Source organism: Nerophis lumbriciformis, linkage group LG17 (genome assembly GCF_033978685.3).
Source record: "Nerophis lumbriciformis linkage group LG17, RoL_Nlum_v2.1, whole genome shotgun sequence".
Lineage (NCBI taxonomy): Eukaryota > Metazoa > Chordata > Actinopteri > Syngnathiformes > Syngnathidae > Nerophis > Nerophis lumbriciformis.
Window position 1 is genome coordinate 16311451 of NC_084564.2, and position 21756 is coordinate 16333206.

A 21756-nucleotide genomic window follows, 5' to 3' on the forward strand; every position below is an offset into this window, starting at 1 on the left:
CTTGGCATCTTTATGACGCTTGCAAATATGAACGACATCTGCTTTCTTTAGTATGGTTTTGATATTTCCATCCAAAGATGAAGGCCCAAGTCTTTATAGAGTCCTAGTATTTTTTTTATGGACACGATACTTGGACATTGACCCGTGGCCTTAGACAAAGACTGGAATCATTTTTCTATTAAATCTCAAAGGACAATTCTTGGATATTGATGGCATGACTTTATGTCAAATAGTTGGCATCTTGGGAAGACCCGAATGGTGAATCATTTGCATCCAATTGTTGGTATTGTGTTCTGTGTCGGTAAAAATCTGATCCCAAAGACATCTGTAGTTATACCACTACTCCTCAAGGTTTCCTTAGAATTTATGTTTTTTGTTGTATTCTTGCAGTTCTACGTGACGACTTCAGACAGAACCCCGCCGACGTCATCGTGGCAGCAGGAGAGCCGGCGGTTCTGGAGTGTCAACCCCCGCGTGGCCACCCCGAACCAACAATCTCTTGGAAAAAAGACGGAACGAACATCGACGATCGAGATGAACGAATCACGGTGAGTAGACTGACTGAACTTTTGAAACATTCCTTCCAATATATCGACGCCTTTCTCATGTCAGGAATAGAACAGACCAGTGATCCGTGGCACGGCATTACCGCCGCTTGAGTTGTTTGTTGCAAAATTGATTTGTTCATCCTTCCCAACCAATCCAAAACGGCTGCTTAAAACCGTAATGACCTGGGCGTAGGATCCGCCTCGCTCCATTAGTCAGCAGCAGCGCATTGATTGGCCGTGGCTCGCTGATGAAATCAACTCGAAAATACTCCGATGAGGAGACAGGAAGGAGCTGACTCCAAGCAATAAGGAGAAAGGTGCACTCAGCGACGTGCTAACTGTGCTGTTTAGCGCTGCTATCAATCAGCAGTGGATGTGCTCGAACCGTCCAACTCGGAGAGTCTCGCAAACCTTCTGGTTGACAGGAAAAGACGTGTCAGCGGCTCCTGAGAGCAAAGTTATGGCGTCTGGATCGTATGTTTATAGCGTGTTTGGCTGCGTTTCTAATGTCTTGGCGGCGGGGACACAACGTAATTTTTGCTTATGTGGTAATTCACAGTGGTAATAACATGATGCTGGTGTAAAATATTCTGTTTATAGTCGCGAGGGCGGCCCAGGCAGGAGACTATTCTCCTTTGAGGAAACTTTTTTAAACTACTCTCCAGAGTGCTTGCATAATGTAAAATTAAAAAATACCACGATGAAACTCTTCTTCATTGGCATAGTGCTGAATATGTTGTTATTTAAGGCTAAGTAAGCAATTTATCCTTGCTCGCTGTCTCAGAAAATGAGAAGAAGTTTTGTTGTAAACAGGTCAAACCAGGTTGTTGAATCGCAAAGTGCTCTCTCTTCTTTTGTTTTCCCTCAAAGCCGCACTGGCAGGGCTCGTCCGTCTTTGGCCTCGGAGCGGCGTAATTGAAAGGAGCAAGCGAATAATCTGGTTTGAAGAGAAACAAATCATAGCTGTCCCCGTTCGGCAGCAGTCACTGATAAGCATGAAACCTCAACGCTATGTACTCCAATGTTGTGGTGTGGGGTGTGTTGGACTCTTGTCTTAGGTGGTTAGTTTATTTTTTTTCATTGTGCGTTCATATTGTGCATACGGAATGCACACATGGACATTCAGTTAGCCCAGTAAGCTCTTAACTGCACACATATGTTGTTGTTTGGTTTGTTTCTGAAACAAAGCAGTTTAAATATGGGTTTGTTTCCACATGAAGAATTTATAGCATTTACCAGGGGTCCCCAAACTATGGTCCACAGTCTGGGCCGTGGGAAGTCCCAAGTAAAAAAAAACAAAAAACAAACAAAACAACAATACATGTATATACAGTATATGTGTATGTATATATATATATATATATATATATATATATATATATATATATACACACACACACACAGTACAGGCCAAAAATTTGGACACACCTTCTCATTTAATGCATTTTCTTTATTTTCATGACTATATTTACATTGTAGATTGTCACTGAAAGCATCAAAACTATGAATGAACACATGTGGAGTTATGTACTTAACAAAAAAAACGGTGAAATAACTGAAAACATGTTTTATATTGTAGTTTCTTCAAAATAGCCAACCTTTGCTCTGATTACTCTTTTGCACACTCTTGGCATTCTCTCGATGAGCTTCAAGAGGTCGTCATCTGTAATGGTCTTCACTTCACAGGTGTGCTTGAAGCTCATATATATATATATATATATATATATATATTAGGGCTGCAACTAACAACTAATTTGATAATCGATTAATATGCTGATTATTACTTCGATTAATAATCGGATAAAAGAGACACACTACAGTTCTTCCCTTTCCAGTATTTTATTGGGAAAAAAACAGCATACTGGCATCATACTTATTTTGATTATTGTTTCTCAGCTGTTTGCAAATGTTGCAGTTTATAAATAAAGGTTTATAAAAAAATAAAAATCCTTTAAAAAAAAAAAATAGCCTCTGGGCATGAGCATAGCATAGATCCAACGAATCGATGACTAAATTACGGTAATCGCCAACTATTTTTATAATCGATTTTAATCGATTTAATCGATTATTTGTTGCAGCCCTAATATATACTGTATATATATATTTATATATACTGTATGTATATAAACAAAAATAGAAATGTAACACTTTTGTTTTTGCTCCCAATTTTCATGAGTTGAACTCAAAGATCTAAAACTTTTACTGTATACACAAAAGGCCAATTCTTCTCAAATATTGTTCACAAATCTGTGTAAATCTGTTAGTGAGCACTTATTCTTTGCCAAGATAATCCATCCCACCTCACAGGTGTGCCATATCAAGATTCTGGTTAAACAGCATGATTATTGCACAGGTGTGCCTTAGGCTGCCCACAATAAAAGGGCACTCTGAAATGTACAGGTTTGCTTTATTGGGGATCTGGGGGGTCAGAAAAGCAGTCAGTATCTGGTGTGACCACCATTTGCCTCACGCAGTGCGACACATCTCCATCGCATAGAGTGGATCATGTTGCTTATAGTGGCCTGTGGAATGGTCCTCTTTAATGGCTGTAGGAAGTTGCTGGATATTGGCAGGAACTGGAACACAGTGTTGTATACGCCAAACATGCTCAATGGGTGACATGTCCGGTGGGTGTGCTGGCCATGCAAAAATTGGGATGTTTTCAGCTTCCAGGAATTGTGTACAGATCTTTGCAACATGGGGCCGTGCATTGTTACGCTGCAACATGAGGTGATGGTCTCAGGTGAATGGCATAACAACGGGCCTCAGCATCTTGTCCCGGTATCTCTGTGCATTCAAAATGCCATCAATAAAATGCACTTGCGTTTGTTGTCCATAACATACTCTTGCCTATACCATAACCCCACCGCCACCCCACTCAAGTCACAACGTTGACATCAGCAAACCGCTCTCCCACACGACGCCACGCATGCTGTCTGCCATCTGCCCTAACAGTGAAAAAAACTAGGATTAATCCGTGAAGAGAACACCTCTCCAATGTGCCAAACGCCATCAAATGTGAGCATTTGCCCACTCAAGTCGGTTATGACGAAGAACTGCAGTCAGGTCGAGACTCTGATGAGGACGACGAGCATGCAGATGAGCTTCCCTGAGATCGTTTCTCACAGTTTGTACAGAAATTATTTGGTTATGCAAACCAATTGTTGCAGCAGCTGTCTGGGTGGCTGGTCTGAAACGATCATGAAGGTGCACCTGTTGAATGAAGAAGTCCTGGGCTGGTGCGGTCTGCGGTTGTTAGGCCAGTTGGATGTACTGCCAAATTCTCTGAAACGCCTTTGGAGATGGCTTATGGTAGAGAAATGAACATTAAATTCACGGGAAACAACTCTGGTGGACATTCCTGCAGTCAGCTTGCCAATTGCACGCTCCCTCAAAACTTGCAACATCTGTGGCATTGTGCTGTGTGCTAAAACTGCACATTTCATTTTTATTGTGGGCAGCCTAAGGCACACCTGTGCAGTAATCATACTGTTAGTCAGCCTCTTGACATGCCACACCTGTGAGGTGGGGCGGATCATCTTGGCAAATAAGAAATGCTCACTAACACAGATTTAGATACATTTGTGAACAATGTTTAGGAAGGATAGGTCTTTTGTGTATATAGATTTGATTTTTGAGATCAACTCTTGAAAAATGGGAGGACAAACAAAAGTGTTGCACTTATATTTTTGTTCAGTGTATACATACCGTATATTACCAAATAGTAGCCCAGGCGCTTATTTCACAAAATCGATTTTGGAGACAGGCGTTTAAAAGAAGCAGGCGGTTATTTGCACAAGGCTTTTATTTATTTTTGCACCAGCCTGCACCAGGCCATTATTTGGTTACAATGGTTACTGTCCAGTATTTTTTTTTCGTACAAAAATCTTTAAATGTAAAAGCTATTGTAAACATACAAACAAAAAAACAAGAGATCAACATGAGGTAGGCTATCAAAAGACAAGAGATCAACAAGGCCTCAACATGGCAGTGCTGCAACAATTGTCATATAGAATACCAATACTAAAAATAAATAAACTTTTTAAATAAAGCAGCCTACCGGGAAAAATAAAATTATGGTACCAAGTACTCAAGTATAAAACCTACCATCAAAACAGAACAATAATACTGTCACTTAAATAAAATAAAGGCTACAGTACTCCAAGTTTTAAATAAAGCAGCATACAGGAAAAATAAAATTATGGTACCAAGTACTCTATAAAACCATCAAAACAATAATACTGCAGCAAACGCAACCCCAGTAGCATTTTAATCTAAATTATGCAAATAACAGCCCATGGGCGGCTATTTGGACATAGGCGGTTATTAGGAAGAGGCGGTTAATTCACAAAATGGGGTCAGACCCCGGGCGGCTATTAGGACATGGGCGGTTATTTGCCCAAGGGCGTTTATTTGGTAATATACGGTATATATATATATATATATATATGTATATATATATATATATTTATTTTTTTTCTCATGAGTTGCCTGGCCCCTGGTCAAATTATTTTAACCCAATGTGGCCCCCGAGTCATTCTTTATTTATGACTTTGTTTTTGGTTTTTGTTTTGGAGTTGAAGAAAATGTCATTTAGAAATCAGTATACCGTATTTTCCGCACTATAAGGCGCACCGGATTATTAGCCGCACCTTCAATGAATTACATATTTCATAACTTTGTCCACCAATAAGCCGCCCCGGATTATAAGCCGCGCCTACGCTGCGCTAAAGGGAATGTCAAAAAAAACAGTCAGATAGTTCAGTCAAACTTTAATAATATATTGAAAACCAGCGTTCTAACAACTCTGTCCCAAAATGTACGCAAATGTGCAATCACAAACATAGTAAAATTCAAAATGGTGTAGAGCAATAGCAACATAATGTTGCTCGAACGTTAATGTCACAACACACAAAATAAACATAGCGCTCACCTTCTGAAGTTATTCTTCATTCGTAAATCCTTCGAATTCTTCGTCTTCGGTGTCCGAATTGAAAAGTTGCGCAAGCGTGGGATCCAAAATGGCCGGTTCCGTCTCGTCGAAGTCATCGGAGTCAGTGTCGCTGTTGTTGTCCAGTAGTTCTGTGAATCCTGCCTTCCGGAAAGCTCGGACCACAGTTGTGACCGAAATATCTGCCCAGGCATTTACGATCCACTGGCAAATGTTGGCGTATGTCGTCCGGCGCTGTCTGCCCGTCTTAGTGAAGGTGTGTTCGCCTTCGGAGCTGTGTGAAAAAAGCCACCCGGCCTCTTCGCGTAAACTTCCCTTAACCACTCGCTCATCTTTTCTTCATCCATCCATCCCTTCGAGTTAGCTTTTATGATGACGCCGGCTGGAAAGGTCTCTTTTGGCAAGGTCTTCCTTTTGAATATCACCATGGGTGGAAGTTAGCATGGCAAGCTAGAACCACAGTGAAGGATGACTTCTCATTCCCTGTGGTGCGAATATTCACCGTACGTGCTCCCGTTCCACAGTGCGGTTCACAGGAATATCAGTTGCTGTGAAATACGGTAGTAATCCGTGTGCGGATGGAGAGATTGCGTCTTTTTATGAACCGGATCCTTGTCGCTTAGTAGGAGCCATTTTGTGGTCTTTACAGATGTAAACAGGAAATGAAACGTACGGTGATATCCGCGCGTTTTTTCTTCTTCTTCCGGGGGCGGGTGGTTGCTTACAGTAGAAGAAGAAGCGCTTCCTGTTCTATGGGGGCGGGTGCTTTCCTTGGCGGTTGCTTGCGTAGAAGAAGAAGCGCTTCCTGTTCTACCGGGAAAAAAGATGGCGGCTGTTTACCGAAGTTGCGAGATCGAAACTTTATGAAAATGAATCGTAATAAAGCGCACCGGGTTATAAGGCGCACTGTCAGCTTTTGAGAAAATTTGTGGTTTTTAGGTGCGCCTTATAGTGCGGAAAATACGGTAAGCTGATTTCCGTGATCGGTCAATGCCGATCAATGCCTTTAAATGGCGATCACAAACACCAAACAACAAACACTTTTTTTGCTTTTGGTCGGACAGAAGCGGCTCGCAGCTAACTGTGTATATCGACTCATTACACTCTGAGGAGCTACCTTGAGTTAATATCATTGACTCCATTGTGGCAAATAAACAAAATTATCACTGGAGGACTGGAGGAGGGGAGTTTGCATGTTCTCCCCGTGACTGTGTGGGTTCCCTCCGGGTACTCCTGCTTCCTCCCACCTCCAAAAACATGCACCTGGAGATAGGTTGATTGGCAACACTAAATTGGCCCTAGTGTGTGAATGTGAGTGTGAATGTTGTCTATCTATCTGTGTTGGCCCTGTGATGAGGTGGCGACTTGTCCAGGGTGTACCCCGCCTTCCGCCCGAATGCAGCTGAGATAGGCTCCAGCACCCCCCGCGACCCCAAAAGGGACAAGCGGTAGAAAATGGATGGATGGATGGATGGAGTTAAAAAACAAGAGCCATACTACTGTTCACCGTCAACAAGACAGGAAGTTGCAAACTTAAACCACCTTCATTACATTCTCCAGAGTTCCCACCCAATGTTGCTGTGTAACTGCTGTTTGAACCAAAGCACTGTGTCGTCTTTCATCTCGACTTTCATGTATTCTGCCACCTTTTAAGGCCCTCACGATACGAGCGAGTTATTTGTTTGTTTTGCTCGTACGGCTAAAACCTCTCGAGGAAACTCAACCAGCACGGTAACTTAGGTGAAATGGCTCCCAGCGGTTTTTAAAGCACCTCGTCGGAATCCTTGTAAAGTGCACGCCGCCGAAGGAGGGCTTTTAAAAATGGCGTTAGACGTCCTGTTGTCGGACACAATGAAACGGCATTCGGTATGTTTGTTAGGCGCTGCGAAAGTGGGATTATTTCTAATGTCTCCCGCAGCTGAGCTCATCAAAGGGCCAACTCATCCTGGCTGCAAGGTTGCATGCTGGAACATGCTGTTGCCATGGCAATGGGAAACTAGTCCCCAACCATGTGTGTTTTCCATCCTTAAATGGGATGCGTGTATTTTAGTGAACTGTGCCTCGTCGCTAATGACATGCTTGTAACATTTTGCATGTATTCCTGACTGCATGTGGTGAGCCGGGCAATAAAAGTGAGGGAGGTCCATGATGCTGCAGCTGGCTGGCTTTTACCCCAAAGTGGTCTTCCAGGGTAAATGTACACAGAAAATAGTAAAACTGACATTATTTAAAAAACTCTGATCGTTATCTGCTCGGTGAATGCAGCACTTTGTCCCTCGTTTTGTGCAAATGTTGTAGCTAATCATCAACCCCGAGAACGAAGCACTGTGTGAACACAAAGAGGGCGCATGCTGAATGGAGGCTGGCGCATTATCAGCGTTGCCAAATGGCACTAGACGGGGGGGAAAAGCGACGGGATGGAGCCATCTCCCCACAATGTAGGGATAATGGTCAGATTGTGTTGTGCAAGGAGGCGTACATGTGCAGGGAAAAAAAAAAGAGTCCCTGCTGCTCTGGCACTCCAAATATGCCCTGTGACGCTGCGGAACTGCTACAGCAAGAGTATGGATAGAACGGACCGGGCTTTAAGTGGATCTGCATGTTAAAGCCCCCCCCCCTTGACTGGTCGCTATACGGTCTACATGGCCTGACCTCTGGGCCTTTGTGCGTGTCACAGTGTTTTAGCTGCTAAGCCTTTGCTCAAACAAACAGTAACATAATGATACTTCAAACCCTTCCAGCACCACAGGGTGCTCCCACATAAAGCAAGCTTCCAGCGCCTCTTCACATCCTGCCGACTCCCGTTCGGTTTCGCCATAAATATTCAAGCCGAAATGCAACCGATGATATGGCTTGTTGGTCTCGGGCAGGCGTCGGCAACCCAAAATGCTGAAAGAGCCATATTGGACCACAAATACAAAAAAGTAATGGGTCTGGAGCTGCAAAAAATTAAAAGACTTATATAAGTGTTATAATGAAGGCAACACATGATGTAAGTGGCTAATTAGATATATAAGCCTACTATCAAAATGACTATGTGTTGCAGGCTGATGCAAAACTTTGTTGACCGAAATGTTGAAATGTAATATTTATTCTACATATTTTTACAACATTGGAAAACATTAGTAAATCTTCTCAGAGTGTGAGATGGAAATTACCGGCTTAGAATTGCCAAAGGTATAGATGTGTGTGTCCAAGGTAAAGGAAACGGCAGGCTGTCTTCTTCTAATGGATTTATTACAATCTTGGGCAAGCTGGGTAACGTTTGCTGTAGTCTGGAACAACATGACACACGAACAACTATGAGAAATGCAACCTATATTGCATACAGATAATATGTCATGAGACATGGAAAAATGAACTAAATACACATACAGTAAGTAAAGGAAATTAAATGAGCTCAAATGTACCTACTAACGAGGCATAATGCTGCAATATGTACATACAGCTAGCCTAAATAGCATATTAGCATCGATTAGCTTGCAGTCATGCAGTGACCAAATATGCCCAATTAGCACTCCAACAAAGCTCACCTTTGCGCATTCACGCACAGTATAAAACGTTTGGTGGACAAAATGAGACACAGAAGGAGTGGCATAAAACACATCTTTCTGTGGCAGCGTCGGAGAACGTTGTACACAACAAGTCACAGTCCACAACACAGTGAGTTCAAGGGCCGGTAAAATTAGTAGGACAGAACGGCGCTCGCCAAAAACTCTCATCAGTGAAGCATAAACACCAACATATTAAACAGTGGGCTTTCTGACAATTAGGAAGGTTTGTGTCGTGTTTGTCCTACAGAAATCATATTACAACAGAAAACTTATTTTTCACCCCATTTTTTTTCCATTTCCATGCATTTTTGAAAAAGTTCAATGGAGCCACCAGGGCGCCGCTAAAGAGCCGCGGGTTGCTCGGGCAGTGGTTCTCAATCTTTTTTCACCAAGCACTTGGCTCTCCAAGTACCACCATAATGACCAACATTAAAATACAGTAGCGTAGTAGGCCAAAGTATTCATTAAAAACACGGCAGAGGTTTTCTTTAGCAAGTATATTGAATATTTTTGGCCACTGGCATTATATACATACATATACGCATTATATGAACAGTAACAGTGTGTTTGAATATAGGAAAGTAAAACACTTTTCATTAAATAAAGTGATTCTTTGGCATACCATTAAAGGGAGCCACTGGTCTAAGGGTATACTTTTCTTCTCGGTGCAGGTGTGAAAGGTTCTAGGTTTAAATACTGGATCAGTCCATTTATTTTTAAAATTCCCCCTTAAGACTCAGTAAGTATTATGCCTACATCAAAATCAACTTGATAATTTTGACGGTATCCATAAAATCTTTTGTCCTTTTCCTCAGTTCTCGCTTTCCAACAGTGTGCAAGAGGGTTCACTCTCGCGCGATTTTGTCAATAGAATTAAACGACCAGCGTGAACCTTCTTGTCAGTCATTCACAATCTTTGTCTTGGTGGACGGAGGCGGGGCCGCTAGCTTACATACACAGACTGCACGGACAGAGCCTCGTTAGTTGCAACTCGCTATAGTGAGAATCGTTATTGTTACATGTTATGATTCAATTAGTACTTCATTTGGGCTCACGCTGACAATGATATCCTTTATCGCCAATCATTTGTGGGAAAAAATATCCGCCAGCAAATGTTATCGGCCGCTTGCAACAGTGAATATATATGAATATATCGAATATATATACATTGTTCGACATTGGCGAATTATGTTTGTTTCCTGTTATGTTTGTTTCACAAAATAGCTTTTCCATGCTAGCCTTATGCTACAGCCTAGTTTATGCTACATTTGCTTTGAGTTTTTTCCCGAGCGAGTTTGTATTTTTGCCTAATGGGACAAAAGAACGGCTTTTATAGCTAATATAGACACTTACACTGCAAAAAGTCAGTGTTCAAAAACAAGAAAAAAAAATACAAAAATTAGGGGTCTTTTATTTGAACTAAGCAAAATTATCTGCCAATAGAACAAGAAAATTCGGCTTGTCAAGACTTTCCAAAACAAGTAAAATTAGTTAACCTCAATGAACCCAAAAATACCTTAAAATAAGTATATTCTCACTAATAACAAGTGCACTTTTCTTGGTAGAAAAAAAAGTCCTTTTTGCTCAATATGTTGAAAAATATTCTTAAATTAAGTAAATGCTAGTGCCATTATCTTGACATAATGATATGCGCTCGGCATCATGATTTTTTTTTCATGCTTGAAATAAGAAATGATTACTTTAAAAAAGTTGATTTATACTTGTGAGTGTTGATGACACAGCTTTGCATCAGTTGATATTCTAGTTTCAAGCATGTTTTACTCAATATAGGTCAGAAAATCTCAGCAACAAGCTGCAATATCTTACTGAGATCATTTAGGACCAAAACCCTAAAAACAAGTAAAACACTAACATAAAATCTGCTTAGTGAGAATAATTATCTTATCAGACAGAAAATAAGCAAATATCACCCTTATTTGAGATATTTAATCTTACTTAGATTTCAGTTTTTGTGGTGTACATTATGTGTACCTTCATTATAACACTTATATAAGGCTTTACATTTTTTGCGGCTCCAGGATTTTTTTTTTTTTGTATTTTTAGTCCAGTATGGCTCTTTCAACATTTTGGGTTGCCGACCGCTGCACTAGGCCTTGGTAAGTCTGCAAAGCCCCTGCATTTGTATACCACATAATTTGGGATCTTTTTATTTGTTATTATTTTGAAAGAAAGTGGGTAAAAAAGTGTGACGTAACACACGCTCGGGAATAATGCGATCAGGATGTTATATCGAACTTTGAGTGTATATCAGAATCAGAATACCTTTATTGTCATTGTATGGAAACAACAAAATTGGACAGCAATCCAAACACAAAAGAAGATAGGGCCCGGTTGACAGGTGATGACATTGGGCATTGGTTTCCCAGATTTTGGCTGGCTTCCAAATTGTACAACCATGAAAGTGTTCAAATGAGCAGGTCCGAACATACTTAGAATTCTAAATCCAACAAAAAGTACCTCCGCCAAGAAGACCTGTTTTTAGCCAGATTACACAAATATTACTCAGCATGGATCTGTGGATTGTTCCACATTAGCACATGTCTGCGGTCTACTTAGGGTCCTTCTAGTTGTGGTTTTTGCGATATTGTGTGTCAAGTTCGGTGGCTCTCTAATGATGGTATCAGTTACCTGCCTGCAGGTGGTGGTCCTGGTCTTGCGGGCTGACGGGTGCATTTTAAAGGTTAAGCCCCAAAGGGATACAGAGACCTGTTGGTACGCCGCGTTATTGTCCGACCTCGGCGCTGACTGGTGTGGTTGTCAGCCGAGAGGAAGACCGGTGGGGGACCGAAGGGGCTTCGCTTGTCCCGTCTGGCTGAGAACAAAGCGAGCCGCTTTGTTCTCTGGCCTGTAATCAAAGCCCTGGGAAATACCAGACATGACATTCACCTGGACAAGCCCACATTCACCACTGGGCGTGTGCGCTCTTTGAGTGTGCACTTGCTGCTGCAGAAGGAAAGTCCAAAGAAGCTTCGGAATTCTTGAAACATTCCCGCTACAGTAATGGGCCGCGTCGCCTTTGAGCCAGCTGGAAAAGCGCTCGCGGTCCTGCAGAGCCTCAGGTGCTCCCTCGGGGGCGGCGGCGGTTGTGTTGGATTGTGAAAGTGTTTTTTGGCTCGGCTTACCTTGAGGGAGAACAGGCTGACTGATAGTGATTTAGACTTGAAGTGGAAGCTGAGAGGGGCAGCCCTCCAAACACACTCAGAGCAATGAATGAATGGAGCCTTTTATGAACGAGTTGTGTTCACGGACACAATTCTATCGCAATGTTGTAACCAGCCAAAATATGTCTTATCGCCCGAATTATCTCATCCTCTTTGTCCTGCTTTTCTTCCTCAGATACGTGGAGGGAAGCTGATGATCACCAACGCAAGGAAGAGCGACGCCGGGAAGTACGTCTGCGTCGGGACAAACATGGTCGGCGAACGGGAGAGCGAGATAGCAGAACTTACAGTGCTCGGTAATTTGCATGTTTGAGTCTACTTTCTACTTTACTGTATACCTCTCTCACATTTCAGCAACCATTATATTATATCAAGGGAGTAGGGTTGTACGGTATACCGATATTAGTATTGTACCGCGATACTAATGAATTATATTCGGTACTATACCACCTCTGAAAAGTACCGGGCTGCCACCCACCCCACCATATGACCAATGTATGATCCTGTAATGACTTTGTATCGGATTGATACCCAAATTTGTGGTATCATCCAAAACTAATGTAAAGTATCAAACAACAAAAGAATAAGTGATTATTACATTTTAACAGAAGTGTAGATAGAACATGTTAAAAGAGAAAGTAAGCAGATATTAACAGTAAATGAACAAGTAGATTAATAATTATTTTTCTACCACTTGTATAAATAATAGAATGATAAATGACACAATATGTTACTGTATATGTCAGCAGACTAATTAGGAGTCTTTGTTTGTTTACTTACTAATAAAAGAGAAGTTGTCTTGTATGTTCACTATTTTATTTAAGAACAAACTTGCAATAAGAAACATATGTTTAATGTACCCTAAGATTTTTTGTTAAAATAAAACCAATAATGCAATTTTTTGTGGTTCCCTTTTTTTAGAAAAGTACCGAAAAGTTTCGAAATAATTTTGTTACCGGTACCAAAATATTGGTATCGGGACAACAGTACAAGGGAGTATATACTATAGAAATGAACACAACTTAGAGTAGTCAGTGTACAGCTCGTATAGCAGTATTTATTTACTATTCTGCTTGGAGGTGTGTTAGGGCTCGTTATCATGTAGGATAAAATGCCATTCGGCCAAGTTTCCCAAAGGAAGGGATCACGCTCTACTGCACAATCATAGTCCATATTGGATTTCATGTTTCCTTTAATGAACCCCGGCTCCCCCAGTGCTGGCAGTACTCGTGCAGCCCCAGAACTGCCGCCGCTATGCTTGACTGTAGGCAAGACACAAGACACAATTATCTTATGTTGACAATGATCTATTGCTGATCGATCCGCCACCGATCAGTATCAGCCGATTTTCGTGAAAAAGACACTGTATTAATATTTAGTCCCCCGACTGGCAAGCGGCTAGTAGCTAACTGTGTGTCTCCTTACACAGCGTAGAGACACTCCTCTAAGCCAATAATAATCACATTGCGACAAACTGCATATTTTGGTACTTTAAGTATGTTAATCAAATATAATTATGACTGAAGGGCGGAGCTAAACATGTTGCACACCAAGAGCAAGCCAGGAGCAGGTATTGTAATAGCTAACATCGCCAATAAATGTTAGGTGCAATAGCGTTACAGCTAGTGCTGTCAAATGATCATTTTTTTTCTATAATCGTATTAATCACACTTTTGAATTTGCGATTAATCACAGTATATTACTTGTTTACATTTATTTATTTAGCACAATAGCTAATATTCATCCGTTGTCCTAAAGCAGGTTAATACAGTAAACATTCAACAGGTCATGATACAAAAGAATACATAAATCACACGACATTACACATTACAAGCATACCATAAACACAGACCATGGACGAAAAAATAAAACAAACCACAAACAAAAAAAAAACAAGTCCATCCATCAATTTTCTTAGTAGCATACTTAAAATCAATCCAAAAAAAGACCACGATATTTTGACACAAATGCAATTTTATCGTCAGAATGTTCTAGACCAGGGGTCACCAACGCGGTGCCCGCGGGCACTAGGTAGCCCGTAAGAACCAGATGAGTAGCCCGCTGGCCTGTTCTAAAAATAGCTCAAATAGCAGCACTTACCAGTGAGCTGCCTCTTATTTTTAAATTGTATTTATTTACTAGCAAACTGGTCTCGCTTTATTTGACATTTTTAATTCTAAGAGAGACAAAACTCAAATAGAATTTGAAAATCCAAGAAAATATTTTAAAGACTTCACTAACTGACAAAGAAACAGATAACAGATTTGGTGTCCAGTTGACAATCATAACAGGGTTATTGTCTCCCAGTGTGACATGATTTATTTAAAAATTTGAGAGTTGACTTTTGTATTTTACATGTTATTATTTGTACAAACATGGTGCAAAGTAATTCATGATTTGTTAAAAAATGTTAGTGGCTAGCTAGTTGAAATGGGATATTGTGATTTCACAAGACTGTCTTAGATGGGATCATTTTAAAATGTTCAATTTGAAAAATGTGCACTTAGAGAAAATATAAAAAATAAAGTGTTGCATATTGATATTTTTCTGTTTCTATATATATTTATTGTGAGAAATCATTAAGATGATCAGTGTTTCCACAAAGATAAATATCATTAATTATTAATAATAACATAGAGTTAAAGTTAAATTGAGCAAATTGGCTATTTCTGGCAATTTATTTAAGTGTGTATCAAACTGGTAGCCCCTGCGATGAGGTGGCGACTTGTCCAGGGTGTACCCCGCCTTCCGCCCAAATGTAGCTGAGATAGACTCCAGCGCCCCCCGCGACCCCAAAGGGAATAAGTGGTAGAAAATGGATGGATGGAAACTGGTAGCCCTTCGCATTAATCAGTACCCAAGAAGTAGCTCTTGGTTTCAAAAAGGTTGGTGACTCCTGTTCTAGACAAACATGATTAACTTCACTGTACCTAATTTATTTGCTCAAAACTCGGTAAAAGTATTATCTAAAGTTCTGTCGGGGTTTATTTTGAAGTGTAATTTTAATGCCTATGCATTAACCTGATCACTGACCGTATAACAACGCATGTCGCCTTTCAGGAAACCATTTAGGGTTAAGGTAAAGGAGTTAAAAATAAATTTATGTAAAAAAAAATAAAACAATAAAATAAAATGCATGGTGAATCTGCAACTATACATGATTAATACATTCATCTTTTGTCATTAATCACATGAGCTTTTTGATAGTCCTCGTTACCAAACAAAGTAAAAAGCTATTAACAGGAAATTAACAAGTAGATTAATAAGAGTCTAGAGCAGGGGTGTCAAAAGTGCGGCCCAGTGGCCATTTGGGGCACAATCAGTAGCATTCTAATAATAGCATGATAGCTTTTTTTTCCACCTCAGCGTCAACTATTTTGTTACTTGACGAATATTACCTGTTAGCATGGTAATGTTAGTAGGCTAGCGTTTTTTAGCCATTTTTTTAGGCATACACCATTTTCATATTTTGGTGCTTGTTGTATGTTAATTTTAAGCATGCCAGCATTTTTAACAATTTTGTCAGGTTATCATTGCAGTAATATATTTTGGTACTTCTCTGATGTTACTGGCTAATTTAGCAGGTATATACCTCAGTGTCATATAGTTTGGTATTTCTCTAAGGTTAACTGTAGGTATGCTGTTGTTAGCATTGTACTGTTAGCATGCTAGCTTTTTGAGCTCATTTTACTTATAATTTTTGTTATTTGATGCTATCTGGACGGCATACTGACTGTTCCAGGGTCTTCAAGACTCTCACAAAATTTCAACCGGAATTGCATTTTGTAGTTCTTTGAAAAATATATTGTATTGGTTTTGAAGGTGAAACTACCAAAATAGCACGCACATCCTTTGAATTTTCCCTTTGTGGCCCTCAGTGGAAAAGGTTTGGGCACCCCTGGTCTAAAGTGTGGACAATAGAACTAAATCAGCATTTTTGCAGTCAGTACATGACATGTACAGGAAAGGGAATGGCAAATTAAACCATAAATTGATGGTGTTGATACCTGTACTTACAGTTGTATTTTTACACAATCAGTTTTTCTGTCGTTTTGGTTATTGTTGACAAATTCAATGAAGAAGTCCTTGGACACAGGAGGTCCAAATAATTTAAATGAGTAATAGATAGTAGTTTTTGGATTTGTTTTAGTTATTGTTTACTATTCACTTTGTTTTGCTCAAACAATTGAATGTAATAAAAGAGAATAAGGAACTAGTTTTAATATTGGGGTGATATTGTTAAACTATCTGTAGCACTCACCATAAATGCATTGACAAAACTACAGTTTGTACATCTGATTGGTATCAGTATTGGTATCGGCGGATGTCACTCATGGATTATCGTAGCATAAAACCCTGATCGGAACGTTCCTAATGTTAACTAGTTTTCATAGGATAGTAAATCTAAAAGCTGTACATTGACTACTCTAATAGAATAGCTTTATTGGAGCCTTTGATTGTCTGTCTCGGTGGGAGTTAAATGGTGTCAGTGACCTTTATCAGATAGACTGTGAGATGACCTCCAATGGCACACTTAAAGCTATGAATCCCATGCTGACACCAGCAGTCCTCACCAGCTGCACCCTATTTCACCCCCGGTGACCCACAGAGTTCATCCTGACTTGGGACTTTATCGTTTTTTTCCGTTCCTCGGAAGAGAATTATTTCTAAAAGAGTCACAGCGGGTAAACAAAAAGACAAAGAGAGCGTTCTATATTTGACGTGTGCAGTGTTCTGTCTTCATTTTGTGTTCCTATAACTGTCAGGCGGTGCTTCTAACAAAATTTGCACCTTTTTTTATTCTTTTTTTAAATTGATCGTTTTCATTCCAGACAACAGAAGTAGTAACAAAGCTCATCTCTTTTACAGTACAGCCATTCCATTTACGAGCTAATAAAAGCAGCACACTGTGGCTTTAATGACAAATATATGTTTTGTTGGACGTTTGTGCTCTTTGTGTCAACACAGAGCGTCCCAGCTTTGTGCGTCGGCCCAGTAGCCAGGTGGTGTTGGTGGACCAGAGTGTCGAGTTCAGATGCGAGGCGCGTGGCGACCCGGTTCCAACGGTGCGGTGGCGGAAAGACGACGGAGAACTTCCCAAAGGACGGTAGGAACCGTGAAAAAAAGGCAATCGGCAGGGATCCCATCTCCTGTCTCTGACCAACGTCTGCGTCTGAATACCACTCCAAAGATACGAGATTCGGGAGGACCACACGTTGAAGATACGCCGTTTGACCTCGGCGGACGTGGGTTCCTACACCTGCGTGGCGGAGAACATGGTGGGCAAGGCGGAAGCGTCGGCCAGCCTCACCGTCCACGGTAAGACGACCCCCACTCCTCCCATCTCGTTCATTCTGCTACGGCTCTAACGCTGTGTCTGTGTAAAAGTGCTTTAATGGATTTCAATTTAAGGTTATTATGCCGTTTGGTTTTAAAGCAATCGAAGATAGACCACGTCGCAGCGCTCGCGGCTTTATTACCGGGCGCTCATTACGTCCCGCAATCCTCTCCCAATTAGGCCATTGATTTCTAATCAGAAGAACTCGCAGAATCCATAAAAACTATAAAGGTGTGCCTTACTCGCCGATCGATCTCATTGTGGCATTTCTCAGGAGAACCGACCTATGATCTCAAGCGGCAAGATGCTGTTTGTAAACATGTGTGTCTCTGGTGGGCCTTGCCATTGAACGTCTTATTACCACCGTTAGAATATAAAGCAGCCGGCCGGTCACAGAGCGTGAACATTCAGAAAGAAGCCATTCAGGGGACTTTTGGAGGAAGCCCCCCTTTGAGAGCGAGGGGAACACAGGGGCTATTTAACGGCAAACTAATGGGAATGTTTGGAGTTGCCTGAGAGCGACAGAGGCAGGAGGCAAAGGGGGTGGAAGGACGGCGTGCACGAGGCGGTCGGCGGCGGCGGCAGCATCGCCACCGATGCAGAACGGGGTTGGGAATTGGGAGTTGCGGTGAAGAGGTTTCAGCGATGAGGTCAGCCATATTAATGTCACTTCCAGCCGTCAGCGGTGCTGAGATATCACCGGACACGGCAATTTTGTGCCACACTCTTCATCCTCACATGGCTGGCTTTTTGCAATTATTTCTTCATTTTCTCCACCCGACAGCGGCCTTTAGATTGGCTCGGGGAGTAAAGATTAGCCACAGCTGCCAATGTGCTGTCAATACATCCACTCGCTCCATCGGCTGCCTCGCTCTCCCTGATGAAAGCCTACTTAATGAAAGAGAAAAGAATTGACGAGCTGGTTCGATAAACGCTTTTCTCCTTAAATGGGACTGACATTCTCTTCACCGATAGCCAGTTTTTTGATGCTCATCGTGAGGAAGTTCCACAATTTTAAACTTGGTTCTCTAACATTTAAAAATATATCATGGCATGGCCACCTGAGGGCCAGTGTCCTCTGTTGTGGACATTTGTTGACAATCATAACAGGGTTATTGTCTCCCAAAAATTTGTAACTGACAAATAAATAAACCACAAATAAATAATGTTTTCAAAGTTACTTGAAAAAAGTAAACTGATTACCATATTTTCCGGACTATAGAGCACATCGGGATATAAACCGCACCCACTAAATTTAGGAAGAAACATTTGTTTGCCATTTATTAGCCACAAAGTCGCAGATATATACATTGCGAAATGAATATTTACAAAGAAAGATTCTATACATGTTTATTTATATACCTTAATTGTTTCCAACAGTTTCTGTAACACGGCAGTAAAACGGCTGATCAAACAAAACAAAAGTCATCGTCATGGACCCACTAGCTGCGGAAGCTAGCTCTCCAATCAGCTAAACAGACTCAATAACTCAACATTTGCTTGAGTGGCTGGACAGGACATATTTACAAAAAGAAAAAAACATTTTTATTAATTTTCTTTAAACCGATGAAGAATCGTTACAAATAAGAATCGCGATTAATTCGGAAATCTTTTTTTTTTTTGACGCCCCTACTAAATAGAAGGACACTGCAGCACCTGTAGTCAGCGAATTCGTCCAAAAGGCGGCGCCATATCCCAAACAATAAAACATTTTGCCAGTTTATATGCTTTTTTTTTAATTATATTATTTTTTATTATATGCTGTCAGCGAAGAAAAATCTATGAATTATCCGCACTGTTTTATAAGCCACAGAGTTCAAAGTGTAAGAAAAAGGTAGCGGCTTATAGTCCGGAATTTACGGTACTCCTTTGAAAAGCAGCTTAGTGATTTTTCCTTTTTGCTTTATTTTAAAAGTAACTAAATTAGATTGCAAGTTATTTTTTAGTTACTTGTTGTCACCAGCAGTGTTCACAAACCTTCATTTTGTTATGTGCAGTTGACAAAAAATATAAATAATACTTGTATTTCCAGCTACAGTAGAAGGGGTAGTCACGGTTTACCTGCCAATTGAAACGTGACAAATTGGGGGGTGCACTATCCACTTTAGCCACAGGTGGCAGTAGGGTGTTGAAAATCTTAAAATGTGTTTTGTGGCAACTCGAATTTTGACTTGAAGTTAAAGTTAAAGTACCAATGATTGTCATACACACACTAGTTGTGGCAAAATTATTCTCTGCATTTGACCCATCACCCTTGATCACCCCCTGGGAGGTGAGGGGAGCAGTGAGCAGCAGCGGTGACTGCGCCCAGGAATCATTTTTGGTGATTTAATCCCCAATTCCAACCCTTGATGCTGAGTGTCAAGCAGGGAGGTAATGGGTCCCATTTTTATAGTCTTTGGTATGACTCGGCCGGGGTTTGAACTCACGGCCTACCGATCTCAGGGCGGACACTCTAACCACTAGTGCACTGAGCCACTACAGCGTCAGTTGCTATGTAGAGTGACGCTTTCCATCATTTTCAGCAGACTGCATTGCTTCCTCACACGCGAGCTCCACCCAGGAATGGGGCCATATGAATCCCTTCCCTACTGTACATCACATTTAGGAACCATTGTTCTACTCTTATATAGTCCCATTCATCAGACCTGTGGCGGACTCTCCCAGGGACTATTTCTACTCCTCTCCCAGACATGGAGGACACGGGGGGGTGGGGAGGGCACTGTGACCACTGTGTAGTCCAGCTAATTAAAGACAACAGGGCCACAGTCCCACGCCTAGAAATTACATGCATCTAATTACAGGAAAAGCTGGGTAATTGTAGGTCTTTAAAGGGCCCAATGCGGCTGAAATAAGGTATAGTGTCTCTGGATGTAAAGACTGCAGTGTCCAGTCCACTGATTAATAAGCTGAAGTGACCACAAAATAATACAATATAATAATTGGAACGTATGCGCCTTTAAATCCATTATATGTTAAATATAGGTTTGAGTCACTTATTATGTAACGTCACATGAGAAAATGGTATTCTCAAGGCACACCCTCTCTTGACTAAACCGTCTTTCATATCAAATCCCCTTTGAGTGACGGAGAAGAGGACCGAAAGTGTTTTTTTTTCACACCCTCCACGGTCAGATTGTCAGTGAACAATGCAGTCACTGTGTAAGCGGCGCCCGGAGCTGTTTTTCTTTCGATGCGCCGCGCTCTCGTTACTAACTAAATCAGCCGATTGTTGTTTTACACGTGCATTTCGGCCGGCTACACCTCCCCGGGACTTATAAATATGTCAAGAAAAATATTCCCCTTAATTGATGGCAGAAAGCCCTAAGTGGGCAAGTCACCAAACCAAAGCGCAGACTTTAGCTGGGAGCCATGTGCTGAGTCGTTACTTCATCCAGCCATTTAGTCGGCAGGCACATACTAGTGTGTGTGTGTATTCTTAAAGATTAAGTCTCACAAAAGCCGTTTAATGGGCTTGATTATGTGCTATTTTACCAATGGAGAGAATACAGTTTATTTTCTTAGAGAGCATATATGGTCCCTAGAGCGGAGTTTCTAACAGACCATGCTCAGGTCCTTGAAGGGGGCTTGCACTTAAAGAGAGGAACTTTCTTGTCAGCAGTGTGCATGCTGTTGATAAACAACAAAAACCCAGCTGGGCGACCACATTTTAAACACTGTTTGCACTACTCTTTTGTGTGTGCGTGTGTGTGCGTGCATATGTTCTTTCTTAGCCTTCATTCAACACACACATTTGTGCATTGCTCACTGTTGATATGCAGCCAGCTGATAGCCGGCACTGTGCAGCACAGATGCACAACGCACATTACAGACATTCCCGATGGGAGTCACTATTAATCATGGTATGAAGCGCTAATAGCAGCCTTGGGGTCTGCGGCGGCCAGTGCGCCCCCTGCTGCTCTGAAATCAAGGGGAAAATGCGTGAATTGACGCCTTGTCTTCAAGACCCTGTCTACATTAAGCCGGATAACTCATTAAACAAATAATTATTTCGTCTAAGCTCCTTTTTGGCCACACTAAATCATCGTTTAAGGTTCCCCTCCTTGGATAATTTTTTACACGGGTAAGTGCGCCGTGTAGGTTAGGTGGGATTTACCCTGGATAACCTTAGTGTAGACATACTTGCCAACCCTCCCGGATTTTCCGGGAGACTCCCGAAATT

The 21756-nt window shown here is 41.3% G+C and overlaps 1 protein-coding gene across 1 annotated transcript in view; it reads left to right on the plus strand.

Annotated features, from left to right (window-relative positions):
* The window catches only part of robo1 (roundabout, axon guidance receptor, homolog 1 (Drosophila)), a 697256-nt gene that overhangs the window by 593936 nt on the left and 81564 nt on the right, over positions 1 to 21756 (plus strand). Inside the window, exons 5-8 of the mRNA XM_061972616.1 lie at positions 391 to 548; positions 12411 to 12531; positions 17204 to 17342; positions 17427 to 17554. Of these exons, the coding sequence (XP_061828600.1) occupies positions 391 to 548; positions 12411 to 12531; positions 17204 to 17342; positions 17427 to 17554 (546 nt within the window). The remainder of the gene's footprint in view (positions 1 to 390; positions 549 to 12410; positions 12532 to 17203; positions 17343 to 17426; positions 17555 to 21756) is intronic.